General features: G+C 44.9%; 1 protein-coding gene across 1 annotated transcript in view; it reads right to left on the reverse strand.

Annotated features, from left to right (window-relative positions):
- Positions 1-11,573, reverse strand: part of AGA (aspartylglucosaminidase) — a 38,868-nt gene extending 27,295 nt beyond the window's left edge. Inside the window, exons 1-2 of the mRNA XM_033942933.1 lie at positions 11,064-11,573; positions 2,823-2,976 (exon numbers count right to left, since the gene is read on the reverse strand). Coding sequence (XP_033798824.1) covers positions 2,823-2,976; positions 11,064-11,208 — 299 coding nt within the window. The 5' untranslated portion in view covers positions 11,209-11,573. The remainder of the gene's footprint in view (positions 1-2,822; positions 2,977-11,063) is intronic.
- Positions 11,574-15,063: the final 3,490 nt, after the last annotated feature.

Below are 15,063 nucleotides of genomic sequence, written 5' to 3' on the forward strand. Positions count from 1 at the left end.
TCAACGCATGTGTGCTACTCGCATGCTAAAATATATATTTTTATTTTTTGGCCCAAGGGGCATGTCTGGGTGTGGAAGAGTAAACATTTTAACAATAATCAGTTAGTGAGTCAGTACAGCCATGCACTGATTAGCGTAGGATTAGCACGAGCCCTTACTGCTTAGAAAATAGGTGGTGCTAAGTGCTTACACGCTAATGGAAAAATTAGTGAATGGCCATTAATTCAGAAAATGGAAAAAATCAAGTCGTTTACTGTCTACAGTAGTAATGGCCTAGTATGCAGAAAAGATTTGCTTAAGAGCATGGAAAGACCACTTTCTACTGCAGGTTTAAAAAACTGATATTTGGGGGGGAGGGTGTTATCTATTGATTCAAGTGAATATGCATAGATTACACATTTTTGTATAAATAAACTGAATAAAAAAAAATTGAAAAAAATATATAAGCATCACATTTGTATATTTTTTTTAGAACAGCAGGAGAGAAGCCAATGTCCTCCCTAGGCTACTTAGACCAGTGGTAGACAAACTCAGTCAAAAGAGTCAAATATCAGCAGTACAACGATTAAGATTTCTTTTGAGAACCATACTCCGCGCCCGCTTGCGCTATGATGGCTACGTCAATCCGACTGACACCCCACTAGCCCACATGTAGTCGAAATCAATTCGTGGCAGAGCCTAGAGAATTACACGGGGAAAAAATTTGCCCCATCCCCGCGAGCTTGGCCCTGTTCCCGCAAACCATCTGATCCCATCCACACAAGCCTTGAATAGTTTTATACTGAAATTATATTAAAGTATAAAAAGAAATATTCTGTACAATTGTCAATTTATAAGTCAGCATCTTCTCCCCACTCTCTCTTCCCCATTTCCCTTCAGCGTCCTCAGCCCACTCTCTCTCCACTTCCCTTCAGCGCACGCACATAAAAATAAGCAAGTAATTTTATATCATTTTCAATCTATTCATTCATAGAAATTAAAATCTAAATAATGCCAGTCATATAACAAAACATGATTTTACAAAAATAATTCCCTGCACAGTCACAAGCCTGCAAGGATTACTAGATGTCTTTCAGCAGCTCCCCTTACCTTCTTGGCCAAGTCACAATGATCTACCAAAAATAAAATTAAAAAAGAACACAAAGCACACTGTATGCAGAGAAAATGTTAATTATCATTTATATTCTGCGGGTTTTCAAAGAGGTCAAGGCAGATGACTTTATGGAATGTCACCTCAGTAACAACTATACAAAAATAGACAAATATACCCCCTCCCTTTTTATTAAACCGCAATAGCAGTTCTTAGCGCAGGGGGTTGCGCTGAATGCCCTGCACTGCTCTCAATGCTCATAGGCTCCCTGCGCTAAAAACCGCTATTGTGGTTTAGTAAATGGGGGCCATAGTGCAAAATATAGACAGCAGATATAAATTCTCAAAAAACGGACACATTTTGATCACTAAATTGAAAATAAAATCATTTTCCTACCTTTGTTGTCTGGTAACTTCATCAGTCTCTGATTGCACTTTATTCTTCTGACTGTGCTTCCAATATTTCTTCCCTTCTTTCAGCCTCCTATATGCTTCCTCTCCTCCAGACCTCATTTCCTCTCCTTTTTCTTTCTTTCACCTTGCCCCCTTCTTTCTTTCTCTCTTCATGTCCCCTTTCTGTCTGTCTCCCTTCTTTCTTTCTGTCTATCTCCCTTCCCCCCTTTCTTTCTTTCTGCTCTCCCCCAAGCCACTGCCATTGGGGAACAAGCCGCCACCACCGCCGGGGAATAGGCCGCCGCAGAGTTCTGAGCTCTCTCTGCTTCCCTTCCCCATAAAGAGGACGCTGAAGCGCCGGGCCGACCAACCTTCCCCACCTGACGATTGGCTGGCCCAGAACTTCCTCTCCGACATCATAATTGACATCGGGTGTCGAAAGTTGGTTAGCCCGGTGCTTCAGCAACCTCTTTACGGGGAAGGGAAGCAGGTTGGGCACCCCTGCTCTAGCTAGCTGAGCTGTGAGCCGTACTCAAGTGGCTAAAGAGTCTCATGCAGCTTGCAAGTCGTGGTTTGCCAACCACATAGACAAATCACAACTGCAGTCCTGCCTGCTTTCATTAATAGAGAGTCTAATACCTGAAGCAAAGGCCTTTATTTACGACTAGCTACATAACTTCCACATTCTTAAATCCTCTCCTAAGCCACCACATATAGAAGCAGCCTTCTGACTGAATGACAAGTATTGATTCTCTCTTTTGCCAGCCAGGATGTGGTGTTAAACAATGTCTAGGACTGGAAGACGTGGGTCTAGGATTGGTGTAAGTTGCTTCTATTGCCTCTAGGATATCTGGGCAACCCGAACTGTCTTTTATGCCATTTTACTATAATCTTGTTTGGAGTGTTCTGAAACTGGAGTGTCATCATCTGCATCAAAATATGATCATTTACTGGTAGTTTCTGAAACCAGCGTGGGTCTCAGGGGACAACATGAGAATTGTTAGGCTAAATATCTTAGACAAAGCACAAATACCTGTGCACTTTTAACTCAAAGCATGATTATGCAGCAAATAACTTTTTTTTTTTCAAGTACCTAATTACATTTTATTTTTTAAACTGCATACAGATGATATCTGGAATATAAATATTTTGTTTTACAATTTATATTAAAGTTTTACTTGTTTGATTGTATTATTTTTTGTTTTTAATATCGGTATTCTTTTCCATAAGATTGTATTTTGTAAGCCGCTTTGGCCTATTGAATTAAGCAGGGTATCAAATGAACAACAAACAAAGCTGCCATGGAAAAGCACTACATAAACAAGAGTTTCTTTCCTTACCCATTCATTATCATAGCATCCAAAGTTGTTTCTCCGAGTTCATCAGGGCTTCCTCCAAACCCCACACTGCCATCACACTGGGCAATCTCACACTCTGAGCAGCCTCTCTCAACAGCATCCAGTGCAGAGCCACGAGACTGTAGCACGCTCCATGCTGTATTCAACACACAATAAGGAATACATGATTTTTTCAATTTATATGCCATGAAATCAAAGTGTCAATACACAAAGGAGATGGTATACTGTTAACCAACACCAGTCAATCCACTCAAATAAATTAGTTTTCAGACCCTCAGAAATGCCACCATCCACTCCATTGTAGTTTCAATAGTGGTTGGATTTACACATTAGATCATCACCGGGTCACTTATAATCTATTGTGAAGATAGAACTTTGCTCTGACTATTTTGCCAATAATTTTCTTATAAAGCTAATACTTAGCTGAGGTGATGCATTCAAAGGGATCTATCACCAACATGTTTCACCCTATACTGGGTTTCATCAGGGTTCCGATCCCTCTAAGTTTGAATTGGTTACCCACAACGCGACCACTCATGAATTTTAAACGAGGGTGAAACATGTTGGTGATAGATTCCTTTGAATGCACCACCTCAGCTAAGTATTAACTTTATAAGAAGATTATTGGCAAAATAGTCAGAGCAAATTTCTATCTTCACAATAGATTATAAGTGACCCGGTGAGGATCTCATGTGTAAATCCAACCACTATTGAAACTACAATGGAGTGGATGGTGGCATTTCTGAGGGTCTGAAGACCAATTTATTTGAGTGGATTGACTGGTGTTGGTTAACAGTATACCATCTCCTTTGTGTATTGAACTGATATTATCCTCTCAAAAACATTTATTTATCCTTCCATCAACATATGAAATCAAAGTGTGCCATTAACAGAATATGATTCTATACAGTGTTCTCCCTAGGGCCTTTTAGCCGGGCGGTCCGCCCGGGTAATTTAGATGACCATCTGGCTAAATTCTGCTGCTGCTGCCGCCGCTGCTCAAAATGTAAAAACAAACAAACACTGGCTTGGAGATTTCAGGCCTTAGCCCATAGCGAACTTATGCTCCAGGGCTCTAACGTGTGCATGTCGGCTTCCGAAACCGGAAGTTATGTCCGCAGGGGGGTGAGAGGAAGAGAAGGGAAGCCGGCACGCACATGTTGGAGCCCTGAAGCATGCGTTTGCTAGGGGTTAAGGTGGGAGACGGGTCAGTGAAGCTTACAATTTGCTCTTCTTGCTGCCGAGTCCTGCCTACTTTCTGTTTCCGCGAAGGCAGGACCCAGCAGCATTTCTCCCAATAGGTTGATTGCGATCTTGGGCTGATCAGCCTTTCTCTCTCCCCGACGTCAATTCTGCCATTAGAGAGGAAGTTCTGGCCAGCCAATCACTGCCTGGCTGAGCCTGAATTTCCTCTCCGACGGCAGAATTGAAGTCGGGGAGAGGAATGCTGGTCGGCCCGAAGCAGGGAGAGCTTGGGGCGGCAACGGCGGCTTTGGGGCCTGTTCCCTGATGGCAGCGGCATTGGCAGTGGCTTGGGAAGGGCAGGGAGAAAGAAAAAAAGAGGGCAGGCAGGGAGACAGAAGGAAAGAAGAGAAACAGAAAAAAAGAAAGGGGGCATGAAGAGAGAAAGAAAGAAAGGGCAGGGAGAGAGGAAGAAAAAGTTGGTGGAGGGAATGAGGTCTGGAGGAGAGGAAGCATACAGGCTGAAAGAAGGGAAGAAAGATTGGATGCACAGTCAGAAGAAAAAAAGTGCAGCCAGAGACTCATGAAATCACCAGACAACAAAGGTAGGAAAAATGATATTATTTTCAATTTAGTGATCAAAATGTGTCTGAATTTATATCTTCTGTCTATATTTTACACTATGGTCCCCTTTTACTAAACAGCAATAGTGGTCTGCTGTCTATATTATACACCATGGTCCCCTTTTACTAAACAGCAATAGTGGTTTTTAGCGCAAGGAGCCTATGAGCGTTGAGAGCAGCACTGGGCATTCAGCGCAGCTCCCTGCACTAAAAACTGCTATCGTGGTTTAGTAAAAAGGGAGGGGGTATATTTGTCTATTTTTGTATGGTTGTTACTAAGGTAACAGTGTATAGAGTCATCTACTTTGACCTCTTTGAAAAAAACCCTGGAATAGGAATGATAATTAACATTTTCTATGTGTACAGTGTGCTATGTGTTTTTAAAAAATTGTATTGTTGGTAGATCATTTTGACTTGGTCATTTTAAAAGTTGTTCACAAGCCCAAAAAGTGTGGGCACCTCTGCTCTAGAACATCACTCCTTAGTTTTATCAAGTGGTGCAGTGAAGGGCCAGCACTTTACATCTTATCACTTCATTCTTTCTTTTTTCTTCTCATGTACAGCCCGGTTCTTTATTCTAAGCAGCTCTGGCACTAACAGTACTACAGGTGCCTTATGCTACTTTCACTACCACTTGCAGTCAGGTTCGGCACTTTATCATGGTTTTGGTTTTTTATTTAGTTTTTCACCAGTATTTTCATTTATTTATTAAAGCAACCTTTTTTAACAGCCCGATGCCCCTCCCCTATCAGTGTGCATTCAATCCACTGTCGACACTTTTTTGGCGCCTCTTTCAACAGATCAAATATCATAGCCCCATTGTCGCGTATTCACGTTTATTCTGCGTATGAGTTTATCTCATCAGTGCAGAGACCTTTTCGGTAAGTCCATTTTACTCTCCCTTTTTTACTTTCCTGAGTGCTGTCGTTTTATTCTTTGGTTTTAATAGAAGCTCATTTGAACAATAATTTAGATCTTTCCCAGGTTTCAATTTTCATCTACCCAGTCGGCTTGTCTTTGAGCTACTATCTGCTTATGTTTTCAAGATACACTCTATTATCAGCTGTTCATTTCCCATACGTTTACTTTTGTCCTGTTTAGGTCTATATAGTCTAGGCATACTGTTTGTAACCAGCCATCATTTAAGTATGCAGTGTTCTCCCCAGGGCCTTATAGCCGGGCGCATCGCCCAGCTAAGTGGATGAGCGCCCGGTGAATCTTTCTGCTGCCGCCGATGCTCCTTTCTGGGCTGACTCCGCCGAAAATTTTGTTTGACTGCCTTTTTTTTTTTTTTGCCAGCATGCTTTTACTTGCTTCGGGCTTTCCTACTGCTGGGTCCTGCCTAATTTCTGTTTCCGTGAAGGCAGCGAGGAAGGCCCGAAGCAAGTAAAAGAAGTAAGTTGTAAGCTTCCCTCTGGGGCTCTGTGTGCGTGCCGGCTTCCCTTCTCTTCCAAGATACAATCCACAGTGGCACGCCCCTCGAGAGGGACTGTGGAAGGCCCAGGCCTCTAGAGTCCAAAGAAGAGCTGACAAACACTTACCAGTGGAACCCAGAGGGACAGCAACACAAGCTGCAGAGGACGCACATGTGCCCTCTTCCAAGAGATTACATCACTGGAGGCCGCCACAGATCCCAGGACCTGGAGCTAGTCACACGCTACAAAGCAGCTTTGTGCATTAGACAATAAACCTGAGAGCACAACTATCATTGACATGCTTCTGGATGAGAAGCTCGGCCAGCTGCCATGTCGAATAAGACCTCTAGACATACCAGGGACAGCGAAGGGAGCAAAAGTTTATTTTTTATTGTTGCAATACACCGAGTCCAGGTCTTCTAGGACCTGGATCACGTGATCCACCAGGCGCCAACCCTCGGCCAACGAGGAGGCACTGATCAGTTAACTGGCCAAGTAGGAGTGTACCTGCAACCCCCATCATCTTCAAGAGAGTCAAGACCATTATCATCTTGGTGAAGGTATGAGGTGCTATCACCAGGCCAAAAGGCAGAGTTGAAACTGGTAAAGATTTTCCAGAACATGAACACAGAGAAATTCTGGTGCACCTGAAAAATGGGAATATGCAAGTAAGCTCCCTGTGAGAACCAGAAAGGCAAGGAACTGTCCCGGGGCCATCATTGCCACGACAGACCGCACCGTCTCCAAGTGCTGGACCATGAGCGCTGCATTCACATGCATAAGATCCAGGAGCAGTCTCCAAGCACTGGAACCTTTCTGCGGTATGACAAAGAATATGGAATATCTGCCCTAGCCCGAGTCCTCAGGTGGCACCTGTTCCATGGCCTGAATATTCTACAATCATCGTATAGTGGCATGCACTGTGACCACTGTTTGGGAGAGTTCATAAACCAATCTGTCAGAGGCCAAGAAAAGGCCAGCTTGTAGCTTGACTGAATGATGTCCAGGACCTACTGGTCAGAATGTTGTGCATCCAAGCCTGTAGGAATGCTAACCTATATGCAGAGGCCTCCCTCTGCCCAGTGTCAGGGCATCTGTGGAGCAGAAGGAGCTGCACGAGAGGAGGAGGGCTGGTTACGTCTGGAACCAAATAACTTCTGCCAGTAGCCCTGGAAAAAGCTTTGAGACGTGGAACTGAAATAAGTGCAGGAATACCTAGAGCCTTGAAAAGGATAGCGTCCTGAATCTCCAGAAGAGAAGGGATCATTGACAGGCAGGGTCTTAGATGAAAGTCCACCACAGAATTCATGAGAACATCCAGGCCTTAGCCAAAGAAAAACTGCTCCTGAAAAGAGTCTTGCAAGAGTAGCTGTAGAGGAGTCCAAGCCATAGCAAACCTTGAGCAGACATCAAAGATGCCGACGCCTGAACCAGAACCCACATAAGAACCTATAGAGCGCCAGGAACATCAGCTACACCAGAGAAGTTGAGGTGGCTAAGCCATCATTTGCCAAGGTGCTCAACTGTAACAAACCAGCAGTAGAGACAAGAGAGTCACCAAGGCAGCTGGGACCTCGAGAGTCACTGCTGCAAAAGGTCCACGGAGAAACACATCCTCATGGTGGTTCTGCATGCCCGGGAGCACCAATCCACCTGCACTTAGAAGTAAGGAGTGCTTAGACACCTACGCAACCGAGGAGCCCTGCCAGAAGAGCCCATGCCCCAAGAGCAGACTGCCAGGAACAGGATGCAAAGAAAATGCACTCACTCCACACATGAGAGGAGGTAGAAAGAGCTGGCTGAGTGTTCAAAGTGAGCTTCTACAGAGACTCGAAAGAGATGCAGTAAGGCAGCAGACTGAAAGAACCGCAAAACCATGGGATCATCCCCAGGATGGAAAACCAGAGAAAGACCCACAGATCAAGTATGCCAGCACAGGTCCTCAGCCACAGGAAAGGCATCCCCAGAAAACAAAAGGTCAACACCTGATCCTCAACAGGAGTACCACAAAGAGCAGGCTCTGCTAATAGGACATACTCAAGAAGGCAAAGCCACGAGAGACAAGTCCAAGGTTCAGGAGGACTGCGCAATAGAAGCACGGCTGTTCTGACAGGCAGGGAACAAAAATGTCAGAAATTTGAAAAGGGCATCCTGACCATGGAGCATGTAGTCACACTCATGACTGAAAAATGCATCCCTTCGCGTGGAAATGGCAGCGTTGCTGGAATCCGAAATCAGAGAAGGCTGCCCTGTTCATCACATGCTTAGACAAGGGAGATGCTAGACTGTGCGCTCCCACCTCTCCTGGACGCGCCACAAACACACTCCTGAAGTGCAAATTTTGTGGAAACCTGGCATGAATTTGGAGCAGAGGAGCCCAAGGACCCCATCCCAACAAGTATTGAGGCAAAAAACACAGTTTTAGAAGTGCAGGGAACGTTTGAAAAAAATATTGCCAAAAATCCAAGATAGCTGCCACTAAGAAATTCACATCAAAATCACTATTTTTCACAGTAAGCAAAGTCTACAAACAGTGACTCCAGAATTTTTCAGGTGGGGAAACAGAGGGATATGAAGAAACCTCTACATCAGTGAACTTCAGACCCCTCCCCCCTAGGGTTACCAGATGTCCAGATTTCCCTAGACATATCCTCCTTTTGAGGACATGTACAGGGTTCCAGAGGGCTTTTCAAAACTCAGCACTTTGTCCAGGTGCATACGTGGATGCCTTCCTGCCTAACAAATAGGCAGCGGGGGCAGGGCTGAGGGTAGAACTAGGGCGTAATGGGGCAGGGATGGGTGGAACTAGGCAGGCCTGGGGGGAGAGTCTAGGGGTCCAGATTTTACTGACCTAAAATCTGGTAACCCCCTGAACCACCTCACAGACTGTGATAACTTTACTGTGACTTGTGCTGGAAATGTGCAGCAGTCTGCCTCAGCTCTTTCACAGTAGCTGGAAGAGAAATCATTGCCTCATGCTGGGAATGCCTCCTATACCCTGATCTTCGGGCTGCCAGTCAGACACAGTGTCTGACCGTACCTCCACCCTTGCGGGCTGACAGATGCACTACTTGGACTGGTGGAGGTGAAAATGCAGCCGGCGCTCTGCGAGACACCACTGAGCCCCTAAAGGATGCCTAATACCCTGCATGCCTAACCATGCTTAACATAGGGTGAGAGAAAAGTGGGGATGGCCCCGAGCTTCACAGAAACTAATGCAAGCTGGCCAACAGGTACCACCAAGGATCAACCTGTTAGCTGCAGACCTGAGTTTGCATCTCCTCTATGCAGGCAGAGTTCCGAGCACAAAGAAATCCCAAAAAGGGATAAAATCATCAAACTAAAATAAGAAAAAAGGACAGCAGAACAAAAACACTCCTTCAGGAAAAAACACTGAAGGGGGTGCTATTGCTCCCAGTGTAATACAGGAGTCACAGAAAAAAATCTAGAATGGATTCTTCTTCTGGATATGGCACATATCCTTTAGGATACAACTAGGGTTACCAGATTTTCCAGAACTAAAATCCGGACCCATAGCCCCACCCCAAGCCTACCTGAGTCACGCCCTGTTCTGCCCCCAGCAACACCCCTCAACCTATTCACTTGTTGGGAGGGCATCTGCACATGGCCGGGGAAATCCAGACATCTGATAACCCTAAATATAACCCACTTGTCTAGAATGTCTCACCTATTGCACTGGAAATTCGGTTTGACAGATAATCATAACATCTTTTCAAATTTCAGACTTTAAATGACAGTGCATGCAATGAGAATACAGTTCTCCCTCTGTATTCGCTGTGATAGGGGATTAACAGAACCGCAAATACTGAAAAACTGCAAATAACTCTTTTATATGTTATTTGCTGTTTTCTATTAAAAACCATCATGAATATGGTGAAACCGCGAATAACATGGTGGGCGACCTGGCCTGTTTCTGAAGGAGAGGCAAAACACAGTGAACAAAATGCTGGGAATCAGTGGATTTCTCTGTAAACGCTTGGAATCAGCGAGTCCTATATGCAAGCTGATGTAATTTGGGGGGGAGGAGCCAGCAACTTAAAAACTGAATAACCGAAAAAGCGAATAAACGAGGGAGAAGTTACACAGTGTAGCCCCTGGGTGAACCTCAACTCCAAAACGGCATTTCAAGGTCCTACAACCGTGTAAGTCCAGCATTTTCCGTTCTTCCCTATCTCCATAATCCAGCCTTTCCCCTTGTCCTCCACTACCCGTTTGGAGGAAAGAAGCTGGAGCAAAGACGCTGGCCAAGGGGCGGGGGTTGGAGATCGTCTCGCTTTTCCCATTCCCTTTTTCCTTCGCTCCACGCTCCCTCTTCCGGGTCCAAGGGACATGTGGACTTAAGCACCCGCGCGTGTTCTTAGGCCCAACCCCATACGCTGAACGCGAGCCTATGATTAAAAGCCCTGCACTTGCACTGAATAGGCTGGTCCCTTTCGTCAGGAAAGGGGGAGGGAATGTTGCACTCCTGCTGTACTGCAGGTACCCCAGGCGGACGTTTTGGCAGGGCCGGTCCCGAGAACACAGTAAAAGCCACTAACAAGACTGCTGGTTACTTCTAGAAATATCGGTCCTCAGCTATGTGAAAAAGCTCCTTCAGACAGAACCTCAGTAGCTTGAAAGTCTAGCAGGTCACAGAGCAAATCAATGATATTTCACGAGACACTACATGCAAGGAGGGGAAGGGGGTGGGTTGGAAAGTTTTAGAGTATAAAAGCCAATTAGACTCCAGCGTGCCACAAATAAAAAGAATGCTTTGCTGTTAGCATTATCGCAGCTCCTCAAATTTTATGTACAAGGACGAAGAGAGAAGCATCGAATTATTTAAATTTCCAGCCTAACCACTAGACACGCCCATTAAAAAAAACACAGACGGTCAGCCCAGGCAACTAACATCCCGGATTGGTTTTGTATCTTTCCCGAGTTAAAACGAAAGCAAGCAAGTTTCCCTTCTGTCCTCCCCATATACCCTAAGCAGGCAGCACCTTTTGCTGTTGCCCTCCCGAACGCTGAGCCCCATGTGTTGATGACCAAGGGTCCAGCGGAGAACGCATTTGAGACAGCCAGCAAGAACAGCAACAGTACGGAAAAGGGACCGAAACTGCCACGAATAAACCTCTCACGCCTCATCACCGCTGCACACCTCCAGCTGCCTGCCACAGTTACGTGACTCGTGAGAACCGGCACGGCCCCTCACGAGTTCGTGCGCGTTCCCCGACAACCTTCCTAGGCACGCTGCAGAGGCGCCTCCGTACGTGCACGCCCTTGTCTTCCAGCTGGCGGTAATAGGGATCTCACAGAGCACGTGTTGCTATTTTCGCGCGCTGAAAAGAGAAGTTTTTCAATTTCCAGCTGCTGTTCTTCCCTTCTCTTTTTATGGTTCAGTAGCATATCGCCCCCTTTTTAGTCTATTAATTTCTGTGTTCAGGGTACTGTAAAGACATCTTGAGGAAATCTGAGCGCTGCAGCACGAGTTGGTACTAGGAAATTGACCTCTGAAATAGAAAAGAGATATAAAACCATACCAGAGACTTCCCCCACTGTGGCAAACTCTAAGATCAAGGAAACGGAATCTCACTAAAACTCGATTGCCACTGCAAATATAACCATAGTTAGTACCACATTCTCAATCAAAGATGTACCCACCTGCTAAGAAAAGCTATTTTACCTCCTTGTTACATCTACGCTGAAACCCCTATGTCCACTAAGTCTATGGGTTCCTTTTATCAAGGTGCACTACAGGGGTTAGCACATTGGACATTTCATCACGTGCTAACCCCCGTGGCAAGCCTAAAAACTAACGCCTTATCAATGGAGATGTTAGCGACTAGTGCAGCAGGCAGTTGAATGTGTGGTATTCCGCGCGTTAACCGCCTACCGCACCTATATTATAAGTCTGTATATTGTGTCCACACTGTAAATGCTGAAATCTAAACCCCTTTGTCTATACTGTAAATGCTGTAATGTCTGTATTTCTAACTAAAGTTTGTCCTACCTATACTATGAATGTACTCTTGTAACCCGTTCTGGGCTCCTTTGGGAGGACGGGCTAAATAAATGACTAAATACATAAATAAAGAGTTTAAGCTTTTAAAACATTCATTTATGTAGACAAAGTCTGTCTTCACAGCAGAAAAAAAGCACAGTACTGAGCATAGATTGGGGAGCCCCTTGAAATAAATACTGCATTAAAAAAACGTTGACTACAGGGAAAAAAGTACTCAAGGTCAGTAAGCCTCCTTAAACTGCAACCAGGTAGAGAAAAAACACATAAGACTTAAATTGCAGGGATTAAAAGAACATCAGGCCATCTGCTACCATCAGCATAATCACAGGCATTTAAAAAAACAAACAAACCTCAACCTTGCACCAATTCAGGCTTGCAGTATAGGTAGAACGGCATCCATAAACCTGAGATATAGATATAGAACAGCAAGTCTGCCAACAACAGATATCCAGCAGTTGTCGATCATCCACAAAGACCGACAAGGATCCTTGTTTTGCCGGACTCACTGGCTGCATCAGGGGATATTGGTGTCAACCCCCTTGCTATAACCCAAAAAGGGGGAACTATTACAAAGTTCATAATCATTACACAGCTCAAAAAGACAATCAGCAGCACTGTTTTTCCGTATACAGTATGGTATGCAATTTCAAGCCTTAGTTTTAAGGTCAAGTTACAGGGACAAATTTGTCCCTGTTCTGTAGGAACTCAATTTCCCCATCCTGTTGCCATGAGTTTTGTTGCTATCCCATTCCTGTAAGCTTTGCCTTAACCGCACAAGCCTCAAATACATGATTTTAAAGTGATTTGATGAGGATGGAGCTTGCAAGAATGGGGCAGGGACAGGAAAAGTACTTACGGGGACGGGAAAATGAATTCCTGCGAGGACAGGACAACATTTGGCCCCGTGTCATTCTCTAGGGTCAAGGGTCCAAACTTAGGAAAACAAAACTGGCACTCGGCTGCCCTCCAGGAAGCTACACATTCTTTTTTGTGAGAGGAGGCTGTTATACCCCTGGAAAGGAGGCAGCCTGCAGATTGGTCAGAACAGGCCCTTCAGAGACCCTGAAGAGCCACAAATATCCCCAAGGTCAAAGAAACTCCTAGGGAAGAAGTTAGGCCTGGGGAGGAACACAACGCAAGAAACACAAGTGCCTGAAGAGGCCTAGGAGGAGGAAAGGGAATCGATTCACAAGCCCACCAAAAAAAAAAAAGAACAATGCTTAAAAATAAGCAGACACCCTCCTGACCGTGAAAGTGGGATTTGATGGCAGAAGCAGACACGGCCTGCCGACTGCCCATAGCAAATCCTGTAAAAAACCCAAGTTCAGAAGAGGAGGGAAGGACCCACCAAGCGGTTTCCAGCCAACTGCGACAAAGAAATGAGGGCCGTCATACTGACCTGCTGAGAAAGAGATGCTTTCTGCCAAGACTGCAGCTCAGAATCGCTTAACAAATTATGGTTCCTGGGCAAAGGGGATCACAACTATGGAATAGAGGGCCGAGGCCAACCCACCCCCACCCTCACCCCGCCAACTATGAGGCTTCTTGCTGAATGGATTTTGCTCCGAACTACAGTCCTGTTTCCTGCCAGAGATGACCGCAACTGGGGGGTGGCCCATAGCCATGACTGATCCAAACACCAGGATTCCTGGCCAAACTCCAAATGGCAGCGTCCAGGGAGTCCCCGCACTCACCCAATTTTGAAGGAGAAAGGAGAATTTGCTGGGGTTTTTTTTGTTATTGTTGTTTAATGTGGCATTCCACTGTCTAGGACCCTTAGCTGGGAAACAAACAACAGCTGCTGGTTCCTACAATTATTCCAAGGCCACTGCACTCCTTCTGGGTTTGCCAGGTCACTTTTTTTTAAACAGTAAGGGGGGAGTTGGATTGCAGGGCAAGCACCACAGGAGTACAGGGGATGGGTAGGGAACTGGCACTACCAGCTGTACCCAACTAGATCTCAGAAAGCCTAATCCCCACATTCAATTGAATTAGCAGAGCCAAAACAGGAACATAGTCAAGCCTCGTGGAGATAGACTGCACTACACCAGCCGGGCATTCAACACAGCAGATGAAACCAGGAGCAGAGGAGAGACCATCTATAGAGATAGAGAATATTGAAGTTCCAGTGAGCAGACCTTCACATATGACAGAGCTCAGCTTTGTGTATTCTATCTCTGCCTGCTGATAGGTGGACTTAACACACTCATCTCTGGATTCATCTGCTGCTGATGACAAGGTGCTAGTACTTTTGGACCTTCTGTCAATCTCTTGCAAAATTTTCCAGCCTTTCCGTAACTTTTTCTACCGTTTCTATTGCTTTTGGTGCTTTGGATTAACATTATGCTGTACATTTGCAATTATGAAATCAGACATCATGTTTGTCTATCTCAGTGGTCTCAAACTCAAACCCTTTGCGGGGCCACATTTTGGATTTGTAGGTACTTGGACGGCCGCAGAAAAAAATAGTTAATGTCTTATTAAAGAAATGACAATTTTGCATGAGGTTAAACTCTTTATCGTTTATAAAACTTTCCTTTAACAGTTAAAAGGAAAGATATATAAACTATAAAGAGTTTTACCTTATGCAAAATTGTCATTTCTTTAATAAGACATTAACTATTTTTTTCTGCGGCCCTCCAAGTACCTACAAATCCAAAATGTGGCCCCGCAAAGGGTTTGAGTTCTCACATTTAAAGTTTAATATCTTTTCTTTCTCAAAACTGGCACATTTCAATCACTAAATTGAAAATAAAATCATTTTCCTACCTTTGTTTGGTAATTTCATGAGTCTCTGGTTGCACTTTATTCTTCTGACTGTGCATCCAATATTTCTTCCCTTCTTTCAGCCTCCTGTATGCTTCCTGTCCTCCAGACCTCATTCCCTCCCCCAACTTTTTCTTTCTTTCTCTATGTCTGTCTTTCTCTGATTCTGTGTCCCATTTTTTGCTCTGTTTCTGGCTCCCTGTCCCCCCAAC

This window comes from Geotrypetes seraphini, chromosome 1 (genome assembly GCF_902459505.1).
Source record: "Geotrypetes seraphini chromosome 1, aGeoSer1.1, whole genome shotgun sequence".
NCBI classification, from domain to species: domain Eukaryota; kingdom Metazoa; phylum Chordata; class Amphibia; order Gymnophiona; family Dermophiidae; genus Geotrypetes; species Geotrypetes seraphini.